This window comes from Motacilla alba, chromosome 20, assembly GCF_015832195.1.
Source record: "Motacilla alba alba isolate MOTALB_02 chromosome 20, Motacilla_alba_V1.0_pri, whole genome shotgun sequence".
NCBI classification, from domain to species: Eukaryota; Metazoa; Chordata; class Aves; order Passeriformes; family Motacillidae; genus Motacilla; species Motacilla alba.
In genome coordinates, this window is record NC_052035.1 from 14,873,657 (window position 1) to 14,899,835 (window position 26,179).

The 26,179-nt window shown below is 52.9% G+C and overlaps 1 protein-coding gene across 1 annotated transcript in view; it reads left to right on the forward strand.

Annotated features, from left to right (window-relative positions):
* The first annotated feature begins 17,749 nt into the window (after positions 1-17,749).
* B4GALT5 (beta-1,4-galactosyltransferase 5) overlaps positions 17,750-26,179 on the forward strand; it is a 33,770-nt gene continuing 25,340 nt past the window's right edge. Inside the window, exon 1 of the mRNA XM_038159163.1 lies at positions 17,750-17,967. Within this exon, the coding sequence (XP_038015091.1) occupies positions 17,841-17,967 (127 nt within the window). The 5' untranslated portion in view covers positions 17,750-17,840. The remainder of the gene's footprint in view (positions 17,968-26,179) is intronic.

Here is a 26,179-nt window from a genome sequence, read left to right on the forward strand (position 1 = left end):
CCTGGCCTTACAGCAGCAGCAAAGCCTCAGGCACGTCCCACTGAGCTGAATCAGAAGGCTGCTGCCTCAAAATCAGCATAAAAATGCCCTTGAATTAAAATAGCAGTGAGTAATTAATTAGCGATTTTAATCAGCAAATTAAAATAACATTTAGACCAGCTTTATCTGGTCTAAGTTCAAATGCCCTCCTTGACCAGGCTGCTGCTAGGGTTTGGTCACTAAAGTCTCCTGTGCGTCCTGGAAAATAAGGCTGATTAGCACCTTTCTGCTTATAAAGTCATTTGAGGATATCCATCCATCCATCCATCCATCCATCCATCCATCCATCCATCCATCCATCCATCCATCCAGTGCAAGCTCAGGATGCTGGGCTGACGGGGACATGGGACAGTGTACAGCAGCATCGCATGCATTTCTTTGATTTCTGGTCTGACTAGCTCAGGAAATAAAAGGGGAGCTGTACAAACACACTTATTGATTTGAATACCTCAGATTGTTTTAAAGGCCCTCTGAAATATCATCTGTGAGCTTAATCAAATGAAATTTCAGATTAATGGCACTGACACTCATTGACTTAAAGTGAAAGCCACCTGAACGCATGAACATGCCTGATTTTAAAAACCAGTGACTAGGACAGCAGCTCTTTCTCACCGTGTTACTGGCAGGGCAGAGCTGGAGAACGTCTGGTTTCATGTTGACAGACTGAACCTACACCTCCTTTGCTCATCTGATGTGGTTTTGTTGTGACCTACTTAGATAGTCTTACCACGGTTCTGACCAAGGGCTTTTTTCCACACTGGCGAATTTCCGATGATGTGCAGTTTGCTAATCCCACCTGCTTTAACTCATTCTCTACATCCCAGTAGCATTTGGGGCAGAGTGCACGGCCTCAGCCGAGGCACAGCTCATGGGGTTACTGAGAGCTCACAGGTGCCAGTGAAAAATGAGACTGGCACTTTGCAAAGTGGTGCAAGCTGATTTCCAGAGTGATGCGCACATCTTCTTCCACTTGGAAACAGGGGGACTGCAGGCCTCCAACACATCAGAAACTCAGGCTCTTCTGCTTTTTGATCTCAGTTTTCATTATATACTGCAGTAGAGATTTTGAACAAGGCTTCATCCATAAATAATGAAGCTTGATCCAGAATGAGATGCACTTAAGCTGATGAAACACAGGAAATTTCCTTGTGAATACTGTCTTCCTTTTTTTCTGTGAAAATTAAAACTCAGAGTTTGCCAAGGATGGCTGGAAGTAGCTGGTCACTAAAAGGTGTTTCCCTTGAGAATGCCTCTAAGAAGAAATTAATCTTCCGCAAACTCGCATGGCCTTAGCTCATAATAACTTTGGGGGTTTTTATTTGCTTTTCTGGGAAGCACAGTGAAAAAGCCAGAAGTTCTGTTGAAAGGGATTGAGAGAGTTGGTGGGATTGTGGCAGAGAAGCACAGAGCGGGCCATGTGCCTCTCTCCTCCATGCAGTACACCTCGTGCTCTGGGTCACAGGATAGGAAGAAACTCCCCAGCTGTGCAGCCCAGTCCTCTTTGGCAGGTCATTGTTCTGTCATCCTAAAAATCAGGGAAAAATATTATTGAAAGCACCTCTGGAGAGCTCCAGCCCATCCTCTGTTTACAGCAGGTCCAGCTTCAAGGTCAGAGGAGGTTGCTGGGGGTCTTGTCCAGAGAAATTTTTAAAATGTCTAAGGAATGGAATGTCTCTATGGATGGATCGTGGGTGGAGCTGCTCTGGGAGACCTGTCCTCGTGCTGCACCACTCTCAGGAAGAACAACTCTTTCTTTTGTGCAGCTGGAAGCCCCTGAGTTGCACTTCGTAGCTGGAGCCATGGCAGGTGTCTGCTCCTCTTCCCTTGTAGACGTGCCCACACTGATCTGAGGCAGGAGTAGCTGTGTCCATTCCTGGTGGTTTAAAATCCAGTCAGACAATGGTGGAAAAGCCAGCTGGTCAGGGAAAAGGGCATGCCTGGAGTCCTGTGTGATCTTCACCAGTGGCGAAGGGCTCCTGCCCTTGTCACCAGAGCAATGTTCAGTTCTGTACCAGGCTGGTGCAGAACAAGGAAAATCTTAAAACTCTCTTTTCTAGTCATGTGAGTTGTGTTTGGCATAATGAGTAGGTCATCTGGCCTGAGAAAGAAGGCCAGAAATTGTACTGGTTTGCTTTTTCTTTGCTATTCCTTTGCTTTTGTTTTGTTTGGGGTTTTCTTGGTTTTGGCCTTGGCCTCAGCCTCATTTTTTGGGTTGTTTTTGTTCCTTGAATTTTTCAACTGGTGTGATCAAAACGCTCCACACTTGTTTTGTTTTACTGGCCTTTTAGCTGTCATGTGTTTTTAATCATGAGGGACTGGTGCAGAAAAGGGATGAGTACAGATGTAAGTCTTCAGGAGGTGACTGACCTTGTCCTCTCTGTGCCTGCTGGCCACGGCCAAAAGGAAACCACAGACGGGGTTTGGGAGCCACGGGAAGGATTCAGGAAGGGATGTGGAAGGGAGGAAGATTTAGCCAGGAAAGCAGAGGCCTGGCAACATAAACACAAACCCAGGACTGAACCTCACAAAGGCCAGGATCTGAGGGGAAAAAAAAAAAACCAGGAAAAGGGAAAAAGGTAGATGGAGAACAAGGGTCCCAGGGAGCATCAGAGCGGGGGAGCATCAGTTGGAGGCAACAAGGGCTGCTGGGTCGGGCTACTGTGTGAGAACAGGAAATTGCAGCAAGCAGCACGTAGCAGTCGGTCAGCCACTCTGAACTGTCTCCTGCCCTCTGAGTTGCAGTGCTGCACACACACGCTCAGCACAGCACACTCTGGGTGAAGTAATCACAGGTGATACCAAATTATAACTCCAGTGTCCTGTGTGAAGAGATGGTGATTTTCATGTCTCATCTGTGACTCATCAGCAGGAAATACCACTGCTCGTTTGACCTGTTGTTTCCAGTGAGAAGGGGCCAGTCCGTGTTAGTGCCGCTGAGGTAACCAAGCCAGGCACCGCTCCAGCATCGCCGTGCGCTTGGTGTTTCAAGGACTTGGTCACAAGGAAAGTAATAATTTTGGCAGGAGGCAGTCCAGGCTGCTTCTCACTTGTGGTTTTCTGATGCACAGCTACTGAGCATCTGTTGATTAATGCATGCACTGAATGTTGCTTTTAATAGATCACAGGAATTTCACAGTTGTTTAAGCTCATCTAAGATGATGTGGCTGTAGGTAACATAGTGTTTAGTTTTGATTCTTAAATTATGCAGAGCAGCCTAAATAGATAGCTGTGTAGAACATCGAGGGCAGGCACAGATGCGTTAGTGACCAGCTGTAACCTTGTGCTGGAAATGTTGGGGAAGGTGCTAATTTACAGCCCAGGACTTTGTTCTCGCTCAGGAGTGGAGTCTGTCAGCTCTGAAGGCCAAGGGCATGCCAGATTTACTCTAGGGAGTTGGTTTAGCTCTTATGATGGTCTTTGGCCTTGAAGACATGTGGGTTTGCCTTTTAGATTATCTACAAACATGGTGATCTCAGGCATGTTGAAGTCACCCTTGAGTCAATTCTCTCTGGAACACTGCTGAACTTCTTCTGCAGTGGGGTGCAGCAACAGTGGGAAGAGGCTGCCAGATGTAGGGAAGGTGGAAGTGCTTCAAGCAGATTTACTGTAGAACTGTCCTACAAGTGTTTAAATACATCAGTTCCCTTTCAAGCTTGGATTCATAGTAAAGATAAAATATTTCCTGGGTTGTGGAGAGGGATTCAGCTCTAAACTTACCTGAAGCCAGATCCTGATCTGGCATGGAATATAGTATAGGCCAAAATCCAAAGTGAGCCAGTGTTTTCAAAGACAACATCAGCAATACTGAGAACACCAAGGTCAGCAGTGGCCTTAAAATGGCCATATCTGTGGGCTGCATGTGAGGGGGGAATGCTGTGGCTTTGGCACCCCAGTACCAACAGGGCTTACAAAAGACCTGCCTTTTGGGGGGCTTCAGCATCCCCCAGGACTGGCCCCATCACAGCTGCTGAAGATCTTGGCAGGCTGGGATGTGGGTGCTGGAGAGCTGCACTGGCCTAAGAACAACCTCTGCACAAATGGATCGTCTCCTCTCACTCCCCTCTCTCAGTCTGAGACTGAAAAAGAGAGACCTGGTGGTACTTTCACAGGGCAGATGAATGATCTTTGTTATTAAACTGAGGACATTTTTTTATTACACAGGTGAAGGTTCAGCTGCCACTGGAGGCAGGGAAAGCATCAGCATGTGATTTGCTTTATTGCTTTGGGATAGATGTGAGAGATTCTCTTAGGCCGACTAAGAAATGCTGAAAATACTTTTAGACCCTTTACTGTACAGAGTTGTTTTTCCATTTCTTTAAGTGCCCTAGCATGTACAACATTTAATTCTCTTGTTCTCTAGCTATGTGCAGTAGGCATATGCCTGGGTGCGTATATATACACAGACTTGCATGTGTAAACATAAATACATACATAGGCAGGCAAATTCCAGCACTAGTTCTCAACAGATAATCTCTCTCCTGGTGCTTTGCTATCTGTTGTTTGAAACTATTGGATGCTTGCTTTGTTTGCTTTTCATTGCATGTTTAGTCTGGTTTTGACATGCTCAATCTGGATTTTATCCAGGAGGAAGCAGTGACAGTGGGAATCACATTGCGTGGCTGCAGCCAATGCCCAGCAAGATGTGCTGCTGTAGCCAGGCACCAAAGGTTGTGATTCACCTGAAATGCAAAGGGGATCAGCTCTTGGAAACAGGGACCCAAAGGGCACTGGAGGGAGTGTCCCCAAGGACGCTGCCACGTCACCTGCTGGCACTGCTAGCTGAGTGGCTCAATACACAGGCTGGGGAGACTGAACTCCTCTGTGGCCTTGGTGGGCATGGGGTGAAGAGCACCTTGCTGAGGAGTGATGCCACCTTCTCCAGCCCTGACTGCTTTTCAGGGAAATGCAGCTCTCCTGACTCCAACCTCATGTCTTCATCTTTGGCAGCAGAGGTTTGTTCACGCTGGCTTGTGCCCTGCCACGCACCAACAACTGCTCTGCCAGGCAGGCAGACACAGGACTGTCCCCATGCACAGAGCTCGCTGGCTTAGCCACAGACAGGCTCTGCTGGCTGCATGGTTCAGACCCTGACAGGTATGGCCAGGAGGTGCTGCCCCAGAGACAGGACATAGAGGAATTTTCCTCTCTTGTTTTTTTGTTTTAAACACTGAATTTTTTTGACTGTGAACTCAGGCATCTCATGAATTTCAGAGCTGGTGCTGTGCCGTGACTCATCGAGTCCCCTCTCCCAGCAGTGTGTGATGGGCCTTCTGTCTCACGACGTGACTCTCCCAGCACAAATGGGCTATGTTTAGTGACAGGCTTCGGCAGGAGGCTGTTGCTGTTTTACAAATGCCTAAACTGAGGCACAAAGAGGCTGGAGAAGCGGGCTCAGAACAGACAGCAAGTCAACGGGTGAGCTGGGAAGCATCTCACAGGGTCGCTTCCACCTGCTTTCTGACCAACACTTTATCTTGAAACCCAAACACACTGGGGAAACCTGCTCCCACTTTTGTACCCCAGTCTCCCAGTAAAGAGGTTTCTGTTTACAGGCAAAGTGAGCGATGGCTCTCACTGGCACCACTTACTTATCTGTCCATTCTGCGCCCTGCAGGCAGCCAGCCAGCCGGGCTGGAGCCCAGCACAGGGCAGCTCCACGCTCCTGCCTCCTGCCAGTCCCAGGGACACAGCCACACTGCGCAGGCCAGGCGGTCCTGCAGGCCCTGAGTCTTCTTCCCTGCAGTGGCCAAGGGCTTCTGCATGCTCACGACAGCAGATGTGAGAAGGCAGTGATGACTCAGTACCATCCTTTTCCATTTCTTCCTGAATGTCTTCCTCAAGTCAATCTACTTTCTTTTTCAAAGGGCTGTTCAATGCTTCATTTCAAACCAGCATTGCAAGTTTGAGCCTCCCCCACCCTGCCCCAGGTGTGGTTTCTGTAGTGTATTTATGTATTTGGTGCATCCCAGAATTTGATGGCACACTGTGTGTGTGTGTGTGTGTGTGTGTGTGTAGGGGAGTGACAGGGAAAGAAGACAAGAGCAATAGAAAGCATCATTTGTAAACTAAGAAAAAAAAATTAAAATAGCTAAGAATGGAACAATCAATTATGGCCAGGCCAGAATTAGAATTTAAACAACCAAGTGTCCCCCTTTCCCATACCCAAAGCCAGCAGACGCTGTAAGGAGGCATCTCAGGAGGCAAAGGCAGCATAAGCCTGGCTCCCAAAAGCCTCTCCAGCTGTTCCTCAGTAAATAAAAATCATGGAAACTTCTAGTATCTGCAGCTTCCTCTGGCAGCCAGTCCCCACTGGACTGTGAGCACAGCCACCTCCTTTTCTGTTTGGGACCTGGTTGCCACCAGATTCCTTGGACACGGGCCATGTGCTGCAGGGAACCGTGTGTCCACGTTTGCCCTCGGTGGGCCGGCGCAGCTGCTGCCCGGGCAGGAGCCATCCGTCACCCGGGAGGTGAAACCCCAATAGCATCTGCAGAAAGCTTGGCCTTGCCTGAGCCCTGCCTTCCTTCCTGTACAGCTCACCTCCTCACTGCCTGCCCTCTGCCTGGGCTTTGTTTGAATGCTGAACACCCGTTTGTTAAGGGCAGGGTTCAGTATTCTCTGGATCACATTCTTTTTTGTCTATAAATTAAAAGTTCTTCCTCTTTCCTTATTACAGACGATCCTGAAAGCCCTTCTGTCAATGGGAATTAACAAATCTTTGTGACAACTCTGATAAACAGAGTGTTTGGTTAGCTGGATTACATTTACTGGTGCCAGCTGCAAATGAGTCCAAGTATCTGTTGTACTGGTGAGGTGCATCTGCTGTGACATGTCTACAAACAAATGGCAATTGGAAAAGAGAGCAACTGTACAAACAACTGCATTTCTCGCTCATGGCAGTAGCCTGGAGCTGCTGGGCGCTCCCAGGACTTGTCACCTCTCGCTCAAACGAGCATCTTGCTCTCAAGCTGCCTCCAGAATTGCCAGCCCTCACAGGAGGAAATGCAGGGCCCTTCCAAGAAGGATGCCTGTCTTCTCTGCCCTTTGCCAGCAATGGGAAGGGCTGGCAGAGGCAGCTGGGACACAGGGAGGCACATGGGGTGGCCCTCCAAAGTGTGGGCCAGTATGCACACGTGTTTCCCAGCTGGTCTCGCTGGCCTCCAGCCTGCTCTGCTCAGTGGCCCTTGCTGCAGCTAGCCAGACACCTCTGCCCAGTGCCATTCAGCAGATTGTTGGGAATACAAGCAGGAGGACCTAGAATTTTTGGGAGGCTCCATTACCTTGTCCATGGTGCCTCTGCTGGGAGAGAGAAGTTTCACAGCTGAAATTATACAAGTATTCTGTTCAGTACCCAGCAAAGTCAGAGCAGAAAGAAAAATAATCACCTGAAAGTTCTGCTCAGCCTGGTACCACACTCTCACATCTGCTGCCTGTAGAGGCTGCTGCTGGCGGTCTTTATGGGCATTCTCTGAAGTGTAAGAAGTAAAAGAATGTTCTCCTGTTTCTGCTATCTCTGCAATCCCTCATCAGGACAGCAATTGCTTTGTTGATAAAAACAGCTCCTGTTCACACCTACTCCACAAATCACTTTTGACACACTACATGCAGGACCCACAGGACACAGAGTGACATCCCCTCCCGGGGCCCTGTGGCCTGTCTTATCCTGGACAGAAAACATGGCTCCTGCTTCCTGAAGCATCGATAAGGGGACAAATGCAGATTTCAGAGAGGTAAAGTGGAAAAGCAACAATAACAAAGATTTAATGCCACACAAGCGATAGCTATCTCATAGGAAAAAGGGGATATATTGTGAAAGAAATAAAAGACAATGAAAGGAAGGGTATCTAGCTCTGGTGGGCTGGTTAATACCCAGGCAAGTGTCCGCTCCCCTCCAGTCAGATGAGGGAGAAGATCAGAAGGACAAAAGCGAGAAAGAAGGAATGTGTTGGGACAGCGGCAGTTTAGTAAGTGAAGCAGAGCTGTACAAGCAAGAAAGCAAGATAAGGAATTCAGTCACCACTTTGCATCAGCAGGCAAGTGTGGGGCTGTTCCTAGGGAAGCTCATAAATGTTACTTGGGAAGACAAACACCATAACCTTGAACATCTCTCTTTCCTCATCCTGTCCCTGAGCTTTTATTGCTGAGTGCGATGTCCAGTGGTGTGGAATATCCTTTTGGTCACTCAGGCTCAGCTGTGTGTCCCCCCCAGTCTCTCACCGCCCCAGTCTACTCACTGTGGGGGCAGAGTGTGAAAAAGAAAGGGCCTTGGTGCTGTGCCAGCCCTGCTGGACAGTGGCTAAAGCACTGGAGTGTTACCAGGGTTGGTTTCATCCAAGCTACAAACCACAGCACCTGACCAGTGCCACTGAAGAAACTCCACTCCTCCCCAGCCAGAGCCAGTCTGGCAGTGCTGGAGGAAGAGAGCCTGGTGCGGAAAGACCAAAAGCCAAGGGCAAGGACATTATTTCTTTCCTTGGCAAGGCCATTTTCCTTGGATACTCCTCTCTCTCCAAGAAGAGATGACTCTTTTAATCGAGCCAGCTGCTCCTTCTCACTGCCACGTTCATCCAGCCGTGGTACACAGACTGAAGTGGGTGCATTGCCATTCCTGCAGTGCTGCTGCCCGTGGCTGTTCCTGGCTGTGGGGTAAGATGGAGCTGTGACCAGCAGCTCACCCTGCTCTCCAAGGGCCAGGTCTTCTGCTGGTACTCCAATTAATTTCAGGTCTGAAAAAGGGTTGCATAGTCTCAGAGTTTCAGGTGGGACATATCACATCCTTCTGTCCCAGCAAAGCAGTGATGGCTCAAAGTGATCCATGCTATTCTAAACCCAGAAATCTGCAGCAGCAGGGAAAAATGTTAACAAAAAGGTGTTTGTTTAGTTTAAAATACCCTTACAAACTAAACAGCTTAAATCCAGGTTGTGTACAATGAACTGTGCACTGTAAAAAAATATTTTTCTTGGTTTGTCTGAGAAAAATATGCGGATGGCAAGGCCAAGCCTGGTTTGTTGTTGTAACTAGGCACGGTTCCTAGCTAACTCGGCTGCTAGCCTCAGTCGGCCATTGTGAATAACAAATGGAGGTTGCATAAGAAGAGAAACTCTGTGAACCTGGCTGAAAGCAGCTGGTCATGCAGGGAGCACCCTCACCCTGCTGAATCATGGGGTGGTGACTGTTTGGGGACACGGCAGTGAGGGCCAGCAGATCCATTAGGTGACCTTTGGTGGCCACCTCTGTATCACAGGCCAGTGCTATCCTCTGTGACACCCTGTAATGAGCCCCGTAGCTTGTCTTTCGGGATGTGTGGCTGACACTTAAATTCCATGGAATTACACTGCTTTAATTGGGTGACAGCAAGACATAAAAAAACCTATCACTTCCACTTCTGCTCTTACAAAATTCAGCCTGACTTTCAATTGGAATATTTCAGGCTGTGGTTATGTGGTCACTCAGGTTGTTCGTAAGAAGCAAGTAAGAGCCCTGGTGTCCTGGACAAATTCCAGTTCAGGTGATCCTATTCTGCTTTGCCACAGCTTCCCACCGTTGCTGTACTGGCTGGTGATGCTCTGCCTTTTCTGCCCTGCCCCACACCTCAGGGTTATTCTGCACTGTCAGCTGCAGACCCTGCTGTGGGCTTGGGTGGAGATTCTGAGATTCCCAGAGGAAATACCAGAGCAGGGTCAGCCTGATTGTGAGCTGCAGCTCCAGTTCCTGTTCCAATGGCACAAACAGCCCTGTCACGCTGGATCCATGGTGTCCCTTGGGAAATGTTCTGCCCCTTTCAAGCCCACCTTGTCACAGCTGCTGTCTTTCCCTGTGGGGGAAGAGAGGTGCTGCTGTCCTGTGTGGGGACCGGGGCTGGTGCCTTTCTTTGTGGCTTTCCTGGGTAGATGGTTTGTACAGGCTCAGCAAATCCATCATGCTCAAAAGGTGCTGACCCATTAAAAGCACACAGCTGCACAGCACCTCCACGGTAAACCTGATGCTTCAGAAGCTGTTGGTCTTGCAGCACATGGCCTATGCAGCAGACAGAAAAACACTGACTTCTTCCTGGCTTTGCTGTGTGGCAACACGGCTGGAGCTGCTGTGCAGCACTGCTGGCCAGCCTGCACACCCCTGGCTGCTGTAAATCTCTCTTCTTCCCAAGTGAAACACCTCAGCTGAAAAAGAGCAGGTATCAGGGGAAAGGCAGGCAGGCAGCAGACTCGTCTTCAGGGATAGCTGCAGTTGTGAAATAAGTTGTTTCCAGATGCCTTATGATCCCTTGCAGTGAGGGCATTAAATCAATACCTATTTCACTCCTATAGGCAGGTCCTGTTTATGTCAACAGCTGATACTTGACAGCATTAAGTAATTACAGACGTGAACTGCCCCGCAGAGTGAGATATTCCATGGAGTAAAGATCTGCTTAGATCAGATTGTTGTGACTGAAGCCAGATAACCTGCAAGGCCACTTGAGAGACACTTTGCACTTGAATTCTGGAGGAAGGACAAGAGATTCGTGCATGGCCTTGTGTGAAGATCACTGGAGCGATGTTTCTGGTGAGCATTTTCCAGAATCAGTGCTGAGAAGACAGGGTGTGAGCAGGGGTGTGGGTGCAGCGTGGTGCAGGTGTGTGCCCTGCCCTTGGTGGCAGCTCACTGGCCTTGTATTGCTGAAATCACTAATTTGCTTTTTTTTGGTCAGCAAGTCAAGCCAATGACTGGGAGCAGGCAGTGCTCAGTGCTGTCAGCATCGAGCCCCGGGGGCCAGGGCCAGTCTGTGTGTAGAGTTTGCAGCCCTGGATTCAGAGTCCTGCTGGTTTGGCTGTTACACATGATCCCGCATTCAAACCCTGAGTTTCCCTTTCTGCTCCATGCCGGGGAATTTCTGCTTGTTGATTTTGCAGAGGCACCCAGCAAAGCCGGGTAATGCAGAGAAGCAGCCTGACTGCCTGAGTGTGGAGGAAGTTACACATTTGGCATTTGAGAAAATGTATGCAAATAGCTTTTCCAAGGCGTTCTCATCACCATCCACGTTTAAAGCAATTAAACCTCCCTCAGAGCAACACTTCCATGCAATAAACATTACACAGCACCTCACCAGTCTCCAGCACAGCCAAATAAATAATTGAAGATAACGATTCTAGCTCTGAACTGTTGTTCTCTAGATGAGGAATAAATCAGCTGCAGCAGCAAGAGCAGCAGCTGTTTTTAGAGCTGGTGAAGGTCTCTTCACCTTTCCTGCTCACAGCCACGCTCACTTCTGCAAAGATTTGAGTCTCAGATATTTATAGAGGATAGCAGGAGTCCCACAGCAAACAGGATCAGAATCAAGCATGACAGGAAATCATTAGGATTTCCTCAGAATAAAATAAATATCGTAAAGGTGCAAATGCTCCTTCGGGGAAAAGTAAGAGCACATGGCACAAACGGTGCTAGTGCCAAAAGCAGGCAGTAATTAAGCCCAGAGGAGAGGGAATCCGAAAGGGCGGCGGTGCTGGCTCCAGCAGATCTCTCATGGGCTGAGCTGCTTCCCAAGCCTCGATTCAGCACATGCCTAACCCCTGCAGAGGTCGGTGACTTTCCAGCAGGGACCTGAGTGCTCTGTCAGATTGCAGGGGAGCGGGGGAAAGGGATGCCTGTCTGCAGCCCAACTCGCCGTGTGTGGATGTTACCCTGCTCGTGTCAGCTCCACATCACTGCTCTGACGGGAGGAAAACGCCCGGAGCCGTGGCCAGGAGCCCCTGCCGGGCTGCAGCCAGCTCACACCGTGGCCAGGAGCTCCTGCAGGGCTGCAGCCAGCTCCTCTCGTGGCCAGGAGCCCCTGCCGGGCTGCAGCCAGCTCCTCTCGTGGCCAGGAGCCCCTGCCGGGCTGCAGCCAGCTCCCGGTGTGGCCAGGAGCCCCTGCCGGGCTGCAGCCAGCTCACACCGTGGCCAGGAGCCCCTGCCGGGCTACAGCCAGCTCCTCGCAGCAGTCACTGCCCAGGGAGGGCTGCAGGAGCCGGCAGCTTTGAGGCAAGCAGGGAGAGCTTCCCAGCCCTGTGCTTTTCATGGGGACACGTGTGACACAGACGCCTGGAAAGCAAATGCTCAAGCTCCTGTTGGCTGTGGGGGGCAAGGCAAGCCTCGCCCCCCTCGTCTGACCAGATGAGCAGAAATCACTCTGTGCCATGTTCGCTGCGTGGCTTCTGAGTGACAAATCCAAAAGCAGAGCCTGACCTTGCTACGATTTTAAGAGAAATGAAAGGCTGCACATGTTTTAAGGAAGTCCTACAAGCCCTTTCCTTGTACATCAAAGGGCAGTGACTACAGAGGCAGCGCCTGGTTGGTCAAGAGGTTCATCTCTTTGCCTTTCTAATTAAATATTTATTCCAGTTAATCAAAATCCAAGTTAAGAAGAAGATTAGGGTGGCTGGGAGGCTTCATACTTTATTCCAGCAACATACTCAAATATATTCACAGCATTAATTATGATTGTGTGTGTGGTTGAAAGTGCAAGGAGGCATCCAGAAGAGAGCCATTTTCTATGGTCACCTGAGCAGCTTGCCACTGGTCAGTGATTGAGCAGAAATGCTTAAAACCCCATCTGTAGTAGCTATTGAAGGAAATGGGATTTTTTTTTTTTGCTTCACAACAGAATTTATATTCTGCATGTGGACCATCATACTTAATGTGACCGTGGAAGGTTCTTATTCACTATACTACTGTTTTCCCCTCTTGGGAATCCAATTAAGCTATTGGCCTTAGTGAGTTAATTTTGCATTATGTAATTATGAGTTAATAGAAAGCAATTTCCTCTGAAATGTTCTTTTGTTCCTGGTGTCCTTGTCCCCAGATTTCCGGAAGGCAGTTGCATTTCTCCACGGTGCGAAGTTGTGAAGTCAGGTGGCTTCAAGAGAGGCAGAATTTCATCCTTCATCACTTTCTTCCCTCCGCTGCTAGTTTTGAAATCCAGCTGTGTGCCTGAATAATGCAGATGTTTTTCCTTCCCTGTCCCCTGGCAGGAGTTAGGCAGGGTTTCACCTCTGCCTCCATTGCCTTTTCATCCGTTTTTGCCTGATGTCCTTGCAATCCTTGACAGACCAGGGAAGAGCAGCATTCTTCCATCTGACCCACAAACAAGGCTGGCCCCAGTGGAGAGCTTTCTGGCATTCTCCTCTTGACCTCCAGGTGTACTGGAAATAGCCTGTTTATTTTCTGACTCTTGGACAGTTTGGGCTGTTTGGCAGCAGTTTATCCCAGCTATTGCCATAGCCTTTGGACAGGGATTTTTTTGAAACAGTATTTTCAAATCTGGATCAATTACTTGCACTGAATTACACAATAATTTTATCTCGTCAGCTGAAATTTCCTTCCTTGGGAAGTTTTGGGAAGTACAGCCTGCTGTATTCCCTTGACTGAATATTTAGATCTCAGAGGCATTTTCTGAGTCTTCGCATGAGTCCACTTTGACGGGGTCAGATGATCAACCTTCAGAGGTGGGCTGATGCAGCAAAATCATTTGAATCTCTGCAATGTGCCATGAGAAGATAAACATTTTAGCCTATTTCTCGATGAGAAATACCAAGTGAACATGAAGCTTTGTAAAACCGTTTCTGTGGATATTGCCTCCTTTTGGGAGCTGTGACACATTTGTTGACTCTGGCAGAATGAGTCATCCCATGGCTAGGCACACACAGGTGCCTAGGATCAGAGCCCTAAGAGCCTTGCTAGAAAGTGTAGTGGGTGGCATAATCTGAGAACTGGTCTAGAGCACTCCTGTGTGTGAGGAGCACCTTGCAGCCTTCAGTGGAGTTTTTCCATCTTAACAAATAAATAATTGCTTTTGGTTTTGTCTCTGCCACTGCCGGTACACCGATGTGAGATTAAATAGCTGCATCCGTAGGTGGCAGTGGTCTGATACCCAGCCGAAATTGCCAGGGCCACTGAGGTATGCTCTTATTGCCAAATTAAGCACACACCCTGTTGTGTCTTTCTGAAAACCTGCTGCATCAATAATTATGTCTCTGATCTGGCGCATGGCATATGCTGAGTATTTATTGCATACGCTGGGGCTGTGGGTGTACATGTAAAAAATATTTACATTCCTACTGTGCATGCGTCCTGCTCCTGCCCAGAGCCTGGGCTGACACTGTGCTGCCTTTAAATGGAGCTGGGGCAAGCCCCGTGCTGCGAAGAGACACGCAGTAAAACACAGAGGGAGCACATTGCTTCTGCAAGGCCGAGAGCTGGTCAGCGTCCAGTCCACCCCAAGTTTCTGTCTGTCTCTGAGAGACACGGCTCAGGTTCCCACTTCCCTCACAACCATCTGGCAGCAGAAACTGCAGGGAAGAGCTGAAGCAAGCTGCATTGCTGAGCAGCTGGAGGGCCGGCACGGTGCGATGCTGGCTGTCCTCACCTTTATAAATGGAGGTGTTTTCTTAATCATAGCATGGAGTCTGTTCTGGAAAGTCTGTGCCATTGGGGCTGAAGGTGCCAGAAGTCCCAAAGTCCGTGAAAAACACTGCAAAATGCTGGCCAGGGTGGTGACATTCTTCCTATGGCCTGTCCTCCCCCGTAGTGGCAGAACAAAGATCATCTGCCCAGATTAACTAGTCCACATCAAGTATCCGTGGAAAGTGACAATAGGAGAAGTGCAGCTGAAGTGGAGCATCCCTTCAATGACGGTTTCAGACTCCAAGCCTGAGTGTTACGTGCTCCACAGCAGTCCTTTTACCTCCCCTGGGGTCAGCTCCCGTCAGGCTCTGCTGCTGACCCTGCCAGGCAGTGCTCCCCAGCTCTGTGTCTCCGGAGGCCCTTGGCAGCAGCTGGCATTGCCCAGCTGAGGGTGAGGACCTCGGGGCAGGTGGGTTTGCTCCGTGCAGGGTGCCAGGCAGCCCCAGCCTCCCTCTCCAGTGGCTGTGGCGTGGCTGGGTGCAGGATGTGACGTGCCAGACCTCAGCCCAGCCGTGGCACGGCCAGCGTTCCTCGGGGTGGGCAGTGGCAGCTGCCCCTCACTCGCAGCACTGCATCAGCTGTGTCCCTGCCGCTGGCAATGTGCAGCTCCAACCTCCCCGGACCACGCGTGGGCAACAGCGTCCGTACCCTCCCTCTGAGCACTGCTAGTGGGGCACCCCGGAGCCGTCCAAACTGCTCTCCCTCCAGATACAAAATGTCTTTCATGTGGATACGTGCTCCAAGAGTGCAGCTACATCTTCTCGGGAGTGTAGGAGCAGGACCTGTCCCTCCATTCCTGCTCAGGGCCACGCACTAATGCACCTTGCCTTCCCCTCGAGGCTGTCGGCAAAGCTGCTCACACAAGCCCGCCTTAAAGAGTCTCGGGCTTGTTAAACTCTGCAGAAAGCAGCACTTCGCTGTTCCTTTGCTGCAGCTGGGAGGGCTGCAGCGGCTGGTGCAGGCTGCAGCTGGGGCAGAGCCAGGGCTCCCCAGCACGAGCAACCCACGCACTCCTGTGACAGCCCCACTTGGCACTGCTCCCGCCCCGAGTCCTAACCTGGCCTGTGGAATGATCCGAGACTTTGAAACCTCTCGTCCTGCTCAGTGGCCTTTTTTGTAGCTGGAAAAGGGTGACGATGGGAGGATGGCTTTGACTGATGTTCTGAATCCCTTAGCTGGGACGCAGTGGAGGCGAGGGAGGGACAAGGGGGAAGAGACTAGGCAAAATAAAAGGGTCAAAGTGAAGTGGGTTGACTGGAGGCCTGAGGAGAGAGGGAGATGGGAGGTGAGTCAGAGCGGGGCAGGCATGTCCCAGTGTGGCTCCAAGGCTTCTCTGGCTTCACTTGTCTGTGACAGTCCCCATTGCGGCAGCCCAGGCCTGGGAGCGAGTTTCTGGGTGGCTCCTCCAGCAATGTCATTGCTAATTAAATATGTTCTAAAGGTTAGATTATTGGTTGCGACGATGTCTCACCTTTGACCATGTCTGCATCAAACGAATCATAAACCAACCAAGAAATCTTCTTGCATTCCCTCGCCCAAGGCATCCTTTTAGGAGCTGGCTAAACGCTATTTTGTGAACAGCAAATCCAGCCGCCGCTTGGCAGCAGCTCTGCTGCAGTACTGTGGACTATCAGAAGTTAACAGGGCTCAGGATTTAATTTGTTTCAATGAAGGGGGTGATAGAGTGGCAATCCTGGAAAACAAGAACAAGTACCAGTTTCCTCATTCCTGAAATTAATGCAGCTCATGCAGCCTCTCTAGGGAAATCCCTGTTTTCCTCCTCAGCATCCTTCCGTGACTTGGCACATGAAGGAAATGAACGCCTTACCTTTTAATGAGAGATTTCTACTTTTCTGCTAAACTCCTCTCTTTTTAAACTTTATTTCCTCGCTCCACTGAGACTCTGTATCTAAGAGAAGCTTGCTTGTGTCCCATCTGTTGAACTTGGGAACTGTTTTCTTTATTTGCCCTGCACCCAGGCTGGAAGGGGGGCTAGTCCTTCCAGGGGTTGCTGTGACACACAGCCACGCCTGGAGAATCCTTTATGCCGCTGTCTGGCACCAGGCTGACACGGGGCTGGTGCAGGGCACTGCCCAGCCACAGCCCCGCAGCGCTGTGTTGTGGGGTCAGAGTTTGGGTTGAGCAATGCCTTGCTCCTTGCCTGGGAGAGACTCATCCCCGGGACACGTGTCTGGAGGGACACACAGGGCATGTCCTGGCAGGTGGCCTGTCCCCATCTCCCACCCCACAGCCTGGGAGTGCTGCTGCTACCCAGTGGCAGCCGGTCATGTCTGGCCCACAGCCTTGCTTCCTGCCTGGAGCCTCGGCTTGGTTTTCTCAACACTATCTGTTGGTGAAATAAGAATTGTCTCTCCTTCCAGCCTCCCCCGAGCAGTCTCCAATCATAAACGAGGCAAAAACCAGTCCTCTCTGGGCTGGGCTGGGCCCCATCTGCTCCGCAGCTACTTCCGGCTCCCTCAATAAAGACGGTGTTTCTGGTCTCTCATATTTTCATTTTCAAGCATCATCTCCATATCTGCTTCCAACTCCTCCTACACACATCGGGGAGCTGCCCACAAATGTGTGCAAAACTACTCAATTACTCTGTAACCGACTGGGCTGCTGCTTGCTGGTCGTGCTGATTATTGCACTGGCTGCGATGACTTCACCCCTGCTCCCTTCCACACACCGGTGTCCATCACCTTCCCTCCGGCTGCTTCTTCCCGCACAATGTCCGGGAAGCACTGACTCGAACGGACCCTGCTGCTCGGTGGGCCGGGCAGGGTGAGCCCCTGCTCTCCTGGGGCTCTGTGTCCCAGGAGCATGGCTGGGTGTCCCCGCACCACGGCTGGGCGCTCTGAGCCATTGATGAACGTCCCAGGGCCGTGGCTGGGTGTCCTGGATGGCTTCGCTGGGGCCACGGCCGGCTGCCCTCGGCCACTTCTGAGTGTCTTGGGGCCGTCGTTGGGCGTCCCTTGACCGCCGCTGGGCGTCCCGGGCCATTGCAGTCCGTCTCAGGGCCATTGTCCGGGGCCCGGAGCCGATGCCCAACGTCCTGGGGCTAATGCCGGGTATCCCAGGAGCATCGGTGGCACACCGGGACCCCGGCCGGGTGCCCCGAGGTCGCCGCCCGGCTCGCCGGCCCCACCGGCGCTGCGCGGGGCGGCGTCATTCGAGGAGCGGCGGTGCGGCGGGGGCTCGCAGCCGGGCCCGCCCCGCCGTGCCGCCCCGCCCCGGCCCGCCCCGCCGCGGCACATTCATGCGGCGGCGCTGGGCGCGGGCGGCGGCTCGGAGCGGCCCCGGCGCGGCGCCTCCCGCCGGGCCTCGGCGCATGTGAGCGGCGGCGGAGCGGCAGCAGGGCGGCGGCGGCGCCGCATCGGCCATGCGGTGGCCCCGCGGCCCCCGCGGCGCCTGGCGGCTGCTGCCCCGGCGCTCGCTGCTGGCCGCGCTCTTCCTCTTCTCGCTCTCCTCCTCCTTCCTCTACTTCGTGTATGTGGCGCCGGGCATCGGTAAGCGGCGGGCCGGGGCCCGGGGCGGGGGGGCGCGGGCAGGGGCGCGGGCGCTCCGACTGCCGCTGGAAACGCTGAGTAATCCGCGCCCGGCCGGCCCGGGGGCCGCGGCATCCCCGGCAGGGGCGGCCCGGGCCCGGCGCGCCCGGCTGCGGCTCCGCGGTGCCCGGGGCTGGGCACGCGTCCTCGTCTCCCGCCGCGGCCGGAGGAGGAGGCGCTCCCCGCGGCGTGCCCGGCGCTCCCCGCGGCGTGCCCGGCGCCCCTCGGGGCGGGCCGCGGGTCCCCGGGCGGCGAGGGGCGCCGGCCGCGCTCCCCGCGGCTTCCCCGCGCCGCCGGGCCGAGCGGCGCCTGTGCCAGCGGCGAACGGGGGGCAGCGAGCAGCTCCTGCCTGCTGCCCGCCCCGGAGTTTGTTTTGAAGTAGTGGAGTGTTGTCCAAGTGCTTGTGATCTGAACGTGCTCCCTCGCGGAAATCCTACTCTGATTGTCAAGTGGGAAGATGAGAAGTGTGTATTTTAGAAGGAGAGCGTACTCGTTCCTATGTTCCGTGCCATAGCTTCATGGGGAACTGGAGAAGCCGTGTGTCAATATGGCCAGCACCCGGTGCTGGCGGGGCTGTCTGTCCATCTCCTCTGAGATACTGGAGGACTTGTGCCCGGAGAGCATCTGTTCACTTCATACGGTGTATCTCGTTTCTGCGAGGAGCCAAGGCTCGTGGTTTGGCCTTCAACCAAACTTTGGCAACAATTTATTTCTATAGAAACAGCCCTTTCCAAAGAAATAGGGAGTTTCTCCTTGAAATGTCATTGGTGTTGCTCATGCCATTCCTATCTTGGACATCCCAAGGAGATCTCTGTGCGCTTTCAAGGTGACTTCTATGGGTTTTTATTTACAAATGATGTCCCGTGGCTGCCTCTGGGCTTTGGGAGCCTTTCCCAGGGCTGAGTAGGGGTTGGCTGGAGTATGAAGTTCTGCTCGTGTCCTGGGCACATCCCAAGTGAGCTCGTGCGTGCTGAGCCTTGCCGTGGTGGCCCAGGGCTCTGCTGTCCTGGAGGCCAGGTCCCCAGGCTCCTGGCCACCATCCCACAGGCTGGCCGGGCTGCCGAGCCCCCTCTTGGCTCGGTTGGATTCCCGCGGGTGGTAACGGGAGGCACGGCCACCGCCTGCTCCCTCTGTGAGCTCGTCCTGTTCACGCGCTGCTGTGGGCCAGCGGCTCCTTGTCCAGTGCATCCTGCAGCCCTTGGTGGGGCAGGCGCAGGGAGTGGCGTGGCTGTGCATGAGCTTCCCGGGCCCAGGTAGAATTGCACTTTAAAAAAGCAATTTTTCTTGTAAGGATGGCTTTTTTCCTTTTTTTTTTTTAGAGTATTCTGATAAATTTCATGTTACTTCTGTGTGGTCACCCATCTTAGAGGTGGTGTAGGGTATAAATACAACTAAGGCTAGTTCTGTGCCAAGAGGATTTTCTCTGTGTGGACTTCAGATAACGTGGTCACGTCCTACCCAGTGTTCTTCCTATCTGTGATGCTCAAAGAGGAGGCAGTGAAGTGTTAGTGGTCCCTGTCCCTACCCACCCGTGGATGTCAGTGATGTTCTGAGTCATCTTCTCATCAGGTGACAGAAGATCGGCTTCCTTTTTTTTTTAAATTTCCTTCTTCTTTCAGCCAGAAATGTTTCCTCATGGAAGCCCAGCCCCGTATTCCTGGGATGGATGGGCTAATGCTCTCAGCACTTGGAGGGAGTTTGTTTTCAGGCTGCAGGGCTGAGTAGAAGCTTGGGAGAAGAGTGAGCGAGGTAGGAGATGAGCAGAGCTGGGTGTTTGAATAAATCGGCCACGTGCAGGTGATGGAGAGATGCTGTCAGCAGGGAGTTCTGAGGCATTGGTCCTGCCTGCTGCTGCCTCAGTGCATGGAGTAGGGCTGGGCTGCTCTTCTGTGGCTACTGAAGGGCCTGGGCAAACCTCTGTCCTGAGACCATGCCTTGTAGGGCATGCTGGGGAAGTGGCTGAAGGAGGACACACAGTTCATTGGCTAAACCACGGGCAGGAAAGTGATTAATCCAGTGATTAATCAACTCCTTGACTGTACCTCAATTGAAAAGGAAAAAATCCAAATAAACGGGACCTGGAGCTGCAAGTGAGCTTGAGGCAGCTGGAGCCTGGAGGGGCTCTTGTCTGCCTGGTGCCACAGGCCGCTGGGAAGGGTCTGCAGCAGCCAGCTCTGCTCGCGGGGGTCAGCAGCTGGCGGTGGCAGGGCTGGAGCCAGCCTGCCCTGCCTGGGCAGCGTCAGCCCCGCTGGGCTGGGAATGGCTCTGTGGCAGGGTGTGCTGTCACCAGGGTGGGAGCCCGTCCCCAAGCCCCATGTTTGTGGGGGAAAATTTCACGGGCACCGCCGAGGCGTGTTGTGTTCAAGCAGTTGTGCGCCAGTGCCAGGAGAAAACTGGGACAGTTGCACTTCTGGGTGCTGTCTCAGCGCATTGGTGTGGAGCTGGCACACTTGTCAGCTGGAAAAGCTGGATAACTGCTCCTGGTGCCCTTTGGAGATGGGGAGGGGGACCCAGCCTGGGATCTGAGTTTCCTGCCCAGTGCTGGCCTGCTACCTGATTGACCGTGGTGTTTGGCTCCTCACAGCCCAGGTAACCCAGCAGTCTGCTCCAGATGGAAATGCAGGAAGACATTTATGTTTACTGTCAGCAAATAACCATGCCTGACTCCTGCAGGGAGTCCAGGGCTTTTGGGCCTTACATTTGTGTCGTGCCTGGACTTACGTGATGCCCAAGGTAGCTCCTGGTTTCTGTTCTTCACCAAGGTTTCCTCCTCGGGAGCTGCAGTGTTCTTGTGGCCTCAAGTTTGCGCAGAGCGATCCAGTGTAAACAGCCAGTGCCTCCTCCTTCCCCGTCTCACATCCAGTTCCCATCTGTCCCCCCACCTGCCACCCTGACAGCTCCATCCCTGGGCTCCCACCTCGCAAGGTGCAGTGCCAGGGAGCCAGCCATGGCACACAGCAGGCTCTCCTTGACCTCCAGCTGCTCCCGGTGATACTGCGGGGCTGCCTCATGGTGGCCATTGTGTGCAGGATGAGGTGGCCAATTGTTCTGCACCACGGGCACGGCGGGGCTGTGGTGGCTGGAGGCTCCGGGAGCTGCCCTCGCAGGTACCTGGGATGCTCGTGTGGGTGGGGAGGTTGCTTGTGCTCGCTGCTGTGCTCAGAGTCCTGGGACCAGCAGGGCACAGGGCTGCAGGGCAGGCTGGGCTTTCACTGCAAGAAGTCACACTGGCCTCATCTTGGGAAAAAAAGAGCTTGGCACTGGGCAAACAGTTTTGTCATGTTATGGAGGTCAGGGGCCACCTTGACAGGTTATTTTGTAGGGCTTGTTCTTGGCACTGGGGCTCCTGCCCTCCTGGGACAGCTGCCCTCGGTGCCTGTTGCCTTCCCCAGATGGCACGTGGAGAAATGTGCTCACCAGGGTCACTCTGTCCATGCCCAGACCTCAGCAAGGATGATGTGGGCATGAAGAGTGTGCTGACCTGGAGGTGGAACACCTGGAGAAGCTGTTTCTGTTTCATCCTCTCCTCTGATTCTGAATTCATCCCTGGGATCTGGGGTCGTCCCTGTGTGTCCTGCTTTCACATGGCAGTGGCTCATTCCCTCAAGTGTCTGGTTTTATTCTCTTTTAACAGGGCCTAGGAAATTAAGGGAATTTCATCCTGCAGCTGAAAGCAATAATGCTTTTTCAAGCTGCAAGTAATTTCATCTTGATACCTCAGAGAAGTGGGAACTTCTCTGACCTTGGACTGGTCCTGGTGTAGAGGGTGGCTGCTGCCTGGCTGGGAGGGCTGGCAGGGGCCTTCCCTGGTGCTCAGGTAGCAGCTCTTGGCTTTTCCTTTGTTGTCTCAATGGATGTTGGAGCCTTTTTATTTAATTTTATCTTTTAAAATTTTGATTTCCTCAGGAGTCATACTTGGTTGGATCTGATTCAGGAAGATAATGTAGAGAATTTAAATTATTGGGTGAAAGATTGTTACCTTTGAGAGAGAGCTGTAATTCAGTCTGTCTTTACTTCCTCCAAACTTATCAGGAATTGCTCCCAACTGGTCATACAGGGCACGAAGTAGCACCACGAGCCCTGAATTACATTTATGGTACAAGAACTTGATTTTGATAGGCAGGAGTGCTTTGAAACACTGTTCTGTCAGGCTGTGTGTGGGTGACCAGCAGAGCAGGGCTGTGGGGACCAGCAGCTGCCTCGGTACAGCTCATTTGTTGCTTTTGGAAGGATATTGTATCACCAAAGGTGGCTGATCCAGCTTGGTCGTCTAATGCATCAGCCTGGCAGATCTTATCACAGAGGAGTTCTGGGGGGAAAATGGCAAAGGGTTTTGCCACTGCCAGCTTGTCCCAGCTGAGAGACTGCGGCTGAGCTGCCCGTGGCGGTGAGGGACAGAGGAAGAGTGGTGGCAAGGCAGGGGTGGAGCTGCTGGGCTGGGGAGTCCCAGCGGGGCAGTTGTGCGGGGAGAGGGTTGCTGCTGCTTTGCCTTCTGAGCCCTGCTGTGGGAACGTGGGCAGAAGGGGCCTGGGCAGGGTCAGCTGGCGAGAGCAGGGCACAAGGGGGTGGCAGGCAGTCCTGAGCGAGGGGCAGCGCTCCCTGGGGCTGGTGCCCAGCCCGGGACACTGGGGAGCCGCGCTGGCCTCGGCTTGGCCGGGCAGGGGCTGGGTGCAGGTGTCCTTCTGGGCTTGCTGGCAGCATGCTGGGTGCCTGGGTGCTGTCTGAGCAGGGACAGAAGGGGAAGGTGCAGCCTGGAATAATGAAATGAGGTTTGTGCTGTTTTAGCCCTGGCTTTCATCTCCGGATCTTCCCCGGGCAGCACGAGGAGTGTGGTATCTTGCTGTGGAACACGGCAGCGCTGCCCTCCTTCATCCTCCTCTGCCCGAAAGATCTGCCAAGCAGCATTTCACAACCTAGGCAGGGAGCAGCCTGGTCCCACAGCGTATCCCACAGAGAACATTGCAGTCGTTGGATCTGACAGTGGCTGGGGGTAGTAAGAAATGCTCAAGTGCTCCTTGATACAAGAACTTGAGCTTGGGATCTCCTGTGCTCTGAGCAGAAGGAGACTGGCGGCAGCTGTGGGAAACGTTCCTTTGGCAGCAGCACGTTCTTCCAGCAAAGAGGCTCCCACGAGGCAGGGCTGGGATGGGGAGCAGCCCTGTTCCACCCAGCTGCTCCTGTGCCAGCAGCTCCAAGATGCTGGTGGTGCAGTGCTGGTTGGAGACCACCTCTTGCTCAATGCTTACAAATTACAAGGTTTCTGTGAGGGCAGATGAATTACTGTGTTTTCTTTGCCTGTGAGCACCTGTGCTGTTTGTCAGGCACATCTGGTTTGGGTTATTTTGCTGGTGGCTCTCTGGGTGTTGCAACTGCAGAGTATGTGTAGAGTTGGTGTTTCATCCATGTACCTCTGGAAGCCTGGCTTGTGGAAGCTGACACAGAAGCTTCCAGGTACTGGTTCATTCCAGAGAATTGAGTGCTTCACAACCTCAATAATCTGTAGCAGAGCAGACCTTAAAGCAAAACCACCCATGCTGTCAGCCCAGGAGACAATGGTCTTCATGGGTTTGGGAGGCCGTGGAAGGCCAGGGCTTCAGCAGGCGCTCAGCTGCTTCAGGTGGTGCTGGTTCTGGTGGAGATAAGGGCTCTGGCACCGCTGCTTTGCTTCCTGAGCTGATCCTCTGCCTCTCTTCCAGGTGGACTCATTAATTGCATTAACTCGGGCAGCATCTGCTCTGCAGGGTACGATGAGCCCCCTGGGGACCCGCGCAGGGAACGGAGATGAGCGGCGTGGGGAGCTGTGTTTGCACTTGATCCCGTTTGAATGCTGTTACAGTTGGTGCATTTAACTGCCCAAGCACATGGAGTCCTCAAATACTTAATGTTAACTGAAATTTCTGGGGAGCCTCGCAGGGGTGGCAGCAGTGAGGGTGGCATGGCCGATGTGCCCTTGGCTCTGTAGGGCCCGGGGAGGGTGAGGGCTCTGAAGAGGAGCTGATCTGCAGCTGTGCAGAGCAAGAAGAGCCTTCCCTGAACAGCTTTATCTTTAAAACTTCATTGTCACAATACAATGTGTGTATTTACTTTGACAAAACCTTTGCTGGGTTATTTTAGTAGAGTTTATTTCCATACAGGCTTTTTCTTCTCCGTTGCATTCAGAATCTTCTGGCTGTGGTTTTGGCTGGCAGCACTCTGAACACGGATGCTTTAGGGTGGTTAATGAGTGTTTGAAGCTTTTCTAGCACTAGCTCTAAATACCGTGGGGATTAGTCCTGTTTGGAGAGATGGAGGAGAAGAGGTATAGTGGACTGTGCTGTTGAAATGCAAGATAAGCCCAAATCAGAAATTTCTGAGAGATGTTGGTGGGTGTGGTTTTTTGGGGAATGTGAAATAGATAACATAAAAACCACCAGGGCTTTCAGCATTACCCTGGAGCTGCTCTTATTTTGAAAGGAAAGGTGGATTGGAAAGCTGAGGGTGATGTCAGTGCCCGGCAGAAGAAGAGCCCTCGACCATCCTCGTCTGCTGCTTGGAAGGGTCCCAGGGGTGGCAGCGGATGGCCCGTGTAGCCCTCGTCCTGGTGGGAAGTGTCCTTGTGGGACTCTGCACATGCTGTGGAATGTGATGGGCAGGGCCACGCAGCCCTTTTCTCATTGTAAAAGGAATTTCCTGGTGCCTGCTGGCCTTGCTGAAGTGAAGGAGGGAGCTGGGCGGAGGTGCTTTTGGGGGATCCATGGTGCTTCGTGGTGAGTGTGGGTGTTTTTGATAAAGCCACGAGCTTCAGTGCCCCTGATTTGACACTTGGCTTTCTCAAGGCACATGAATGTGTCTGCAGGGGTGCAAGAAGCTTGCTCGGAGCTCCTGCCTCCCTCCTGGCTGCGTGGGAGGTGATGGGTCAGTGCTTGCTTGCTGGGGCTTTAGCTGGAATCGTGCGCTGTGTGTGACTTCCTAAAGGTCATTTTCTTAGGTTTTGTTTGAGGTGCAAAGCCAACAGGTTCTGCCCTTTGTAAGCCTGCAGTTGTGTGTGGCATCCGTGGGCTGGCACAAACCTCTCTAGAGCCCTTGCCCTGAGCGGGGCTTTGGTCCTGGGCCCCTCAGGAGCTGCTGGGGAGCTGCCAGCCCCCTTAGCACAGGGACCAAGCTGGGCTGTGCGTGCCTGTCCCCAGCTCTCGTGGCAGGGAAGGGGCTGCTTCCAGGGGTCAGATAGGACCGTGGAGTTTTCCTGTGGTTTGTGCTCAGTCTCCCTTGCTCGGTGGGAGCCTGTGCCGTTGTCCCGCTGTTGTCCCGCTCCAAAGGGCAGGCCCGTGCCTGTGCCATGGTTGGGCTGCGTGTGGGACAGCTCCTATGAAGCTGTTCCTCCCCGTGCCTTTCTAACCTGAAAGGTGAAGGTTGGGAGCGGTTTCTGTGCGGAGGATGCCGCTGCACACGTGATGGAAGAAAGGAAATACAGGCAAAGCCCCCCCCTGCCCTGCTCTGGGTTGGGCTGTGGTGTAAGCAGCTCAACCAGTGCTTGTTGTGCGTCTGGAGAATTTTATGGCAAAATAATTGATTGGCTTTACTGAGTGCTATCGCCATGCACATGACCAAAGGAGACTGCTGGAGCCGGGCGCTGTGTCAGCCACCTCCCTCGCTCTGGAGAGACTGGGGCCCGGGCTGGGCTGAGGGCTGAGCTGTGCTGCAGCCTGCCAAGGGGCTGCTGAGGGGGCTCGGGGGTTCCCTGCACTGGCAGCACAGGCTGCAGAGGGCCACGGGGTGCCTGTGACACGGGAGTGCACGCTCTGGATCGATGGCGTCTCCCCACAGCAGCGGGCTGGGAGCAAGGATTTTGGGTGGGAAGTGGAGAAGATGGCTACGTGAATGCTAATGTTCATAAATTGCCTTCAAAAAGGTGTACAGAGCAGCTGGAATAGAGGAGGAAAGCAAACACTGCAGTGCACCAGGTAGTCAAGTGCAAATAGATGTATTTTTTCCCTCGCTACCTGGCAGGAAAAGGAAGGCATTTCAGTGCCTGCCTCCGTGCTCCCCGTGTCCAGGGGCTGGCAGAGGCTGCGGCTGTGCCTCGGAGCCCTGGGCGCTTCTGGCACGGCTGCTCTGGCCGGGCAGGGCTGGGATGCACGGGGCAGCTGCAGGGAGCCAGCAGGCGATGCACAGAGCGCAGGTAAACACAGATCAG